General features: G+C 44.2%; 1 protein-coding gene across 1 annotated transcript; it reads right to left on the bottom strand.

Moving 5' to 3' along the window:
- Positions 1-1,478: 1,478 nt before the first annotated feature.
- On the bottom strand, positions 1,479-2,045 carry LOC119323739 (agamous-like MADS-box protein AGL80). The gene has a single exon (XM_037597443.1). It carries the CDS (start codon positions 2,043-2,045, stop codon positions 1,479-1,481), a length of 567 nt encoding a protein of 188 aa, XP_037453340.1.
- Between the last annotated feature and the right edge of the window lie 224 nt (positions 2,046-2,269).

The following is a 2,269-nucleotide window of genomic DNA, read 5'->3' as shown; positions in this document are numbered from 1 at the left end:
TGGTAAAGGGCACATACCTCTGGGCTTTGCCAAGTTCCCTATTCATCTTTTGCCGTGTGTTTTCTCTTTTGCCTAATCTTTTTCTTTGTGCCACTTGGCGAAGGCCCATGCTTGTCGTGTGTCTTGTGGTTGCCGAGTATTTTCTTTCTCGCACTCAGGAAAGGACATGTTTGTCGAGTACCGGAAAAAGGATACTTAGAAAATAGGCATACACTAGGAAAATAGCTCGGTTGTGGTAGCGCTACTACTTACTGATGTTTCGACGTTATGTTTCTATTTGCAACCACATTATATGCATTTCAACCTCCATAATGTACTTGACACATGCCAGTGCATTATATTTCATGTGCTTTGAAAATGGAAATCCTTCGAGATGGATGTGCTCTATAAAGGACTACATATATAAAGAGTGACTATGGTACACGATGTTGTAATTTTGCTTATTATATACACTTCTCCTCTTGTATGCTAGTGCTCTGCGGATCCTACAAATAGCAATAGGTGGGAGCATGGGATAGGCTGAGTGGGAATTGTTTTGGGAAAAAGTTATAATACCCTTTCACTCAGTCAAAAGTTCAGCAGGTGCCCAACGCCTTCCACGTTTGTCGTTTCTGCTTTTGACCACCTCCCCAGAAAATATCGCAGTGGAATGAACACATTTGGGTGCACCATCTGCCTAATTATGTGTGTGCACAAATCACACCATTCATTTTCAAAGTAGTGGCAACTGCATTCATATACCACATCTTCCATCACATGATGCACCCAATAGAGTTTGGGGTTCTCATAGGAGCTTGAGTATAGCTCAAACACAGTGCTCTCTCCGGAGTGGCATGGAACTTAATTAATGATGAAACTGGTCGACACAGTCACCTAATTGTGAAACATGCCCAATACGTTGCGAGTGTAGAGGCCAACATCCTAGCACTCAATGTTATAGTCACACGTTTCGAAAATGAAATGTAGTAGTGGAAATGTTTAGTACATGTGCTCTCATTTTCCTACAACTATTAAGGATTTGCATAGGCAGTGTGCATCTTGCTATGCAGAAGCCCAGAGGTAACTCTACATAGTTGGGTCGCTTGATGCAGTGCTAAGAGTCAACAAAAAAATATATACTTAACAAAACAAGTTGACATAAAGAGTAGGTACAACCTCAACGTTGCAACTAACTGATAAAACAAATAGAGCATGGAAGAGATCCATAATAACAATAACAACGACTAAAATTGCCTTTACTAAAAGAGCAACACTGAAACCAAATGTCTCATCTTATTGATCATCTATACATCTTAACTTTTTTGCAGGTAATCCACCCATCTTATTAGCCATTCCAAAACTAAATAAAAAGAGATGACACATGTAGCTGGTCATACGCTACCTGTGGAATTCCTCTCCTTCTTACATATTCATAGACTGGTATTGTGGCCATTGTAGATCTGGGTGTCGGGGTCCCCTTGGGACCTCGCCATGTCAAGCTATCCCTCATGCTGCTGCCGCAACGCCTGATACATCGGAGACCCCATGCCCATGCCACTAGTGACATATGGTGCCTGGGCTTGGTAGACTGGTGGCTGCCCATTTCTTTTCGTGATGCGCTCCCCCACGCTCTTGAGGATTATCTCCAACTTCCAGGCCATGGTTGTGAGCTCCTCGATGTTTCCTGGGAGGTGTCCGCTGACCATGGCCTTGTGCAAGAGAATCCTGGGCTCACAGTCCTTGTGCTCGCGCCTAATCTTCTCTACCTGATGTCGGAGTTGTACGAGGCGCTTGCTAAGAATGGTCTCCTGGTCCATCGTCTTCTTTAGCTGTGGCACCTCAGGTATGCTCTTGAACCGATTCAGGATAGCCACCGCCTCGGCATTAGATGGGAACACCTCTAGCATTGTTGTGCCCTCACCATACACCAGCATGCAGGCCTTGGCGTTGCACAAGGTGGCCACCTCACTGGCCTTCTTCATCAGGTTCTTGGTACGCTTCTTCAAGGTATTGAGCCGCGTTGAGTCATTGTGGATGTACCAGAGGGCCACCTTCTTGCGAGCCATTGTCACCTAAGGAGAAAATCTACAAAGGAAGGAAAATTGCCAGTTTGGGTGAGTCAAAAGCAAGGGAGGTAGGGTGGATTTATAGTGGCAGACCTGCTGGGATGAGGGAGGATATGACAGATTTGGAGGCCAAACTTAATTGTGCCCAGAAGTAACTTTGGTATATAGCAAAAACTTTTAGATTTACTTCCTAAGATCAAAGATTTCGTCAATCAATACGAACT

The sequence above is a fragment of the Triticum dicoccoides genome, chromosome 6B (genome assembly GCF_002162155.2).
Source record: "Triticum dicoccoides isolate Atlit2015 ecotype Zavitan chromosome 6B, WEW_v2.0, whole genome shotgun sequence".
Taxonomy (NCBI): domain Eukaryota; kingdom Viridiplantae; phylum Streptophyta; class Magnoliopsida; order Poales; family Poaceae; genus Triticum; species Triticum dicoccoides.
The sequence above is the reverse complement of the archived record's forward strand: the minus strand, read 5'-3'. Positions and strand labels throughout refer to the sequence as shown.

What these genes read in the sequence shown, in the direction of transcription:
- LOC119323739 (XM_037597443.1), bottom strand. Translation starts at nt 2,045, where the DNA reads ATGGCTCGCAAGAAGGTGGCCCTCTGGTACATCCACAATGACTCAACG.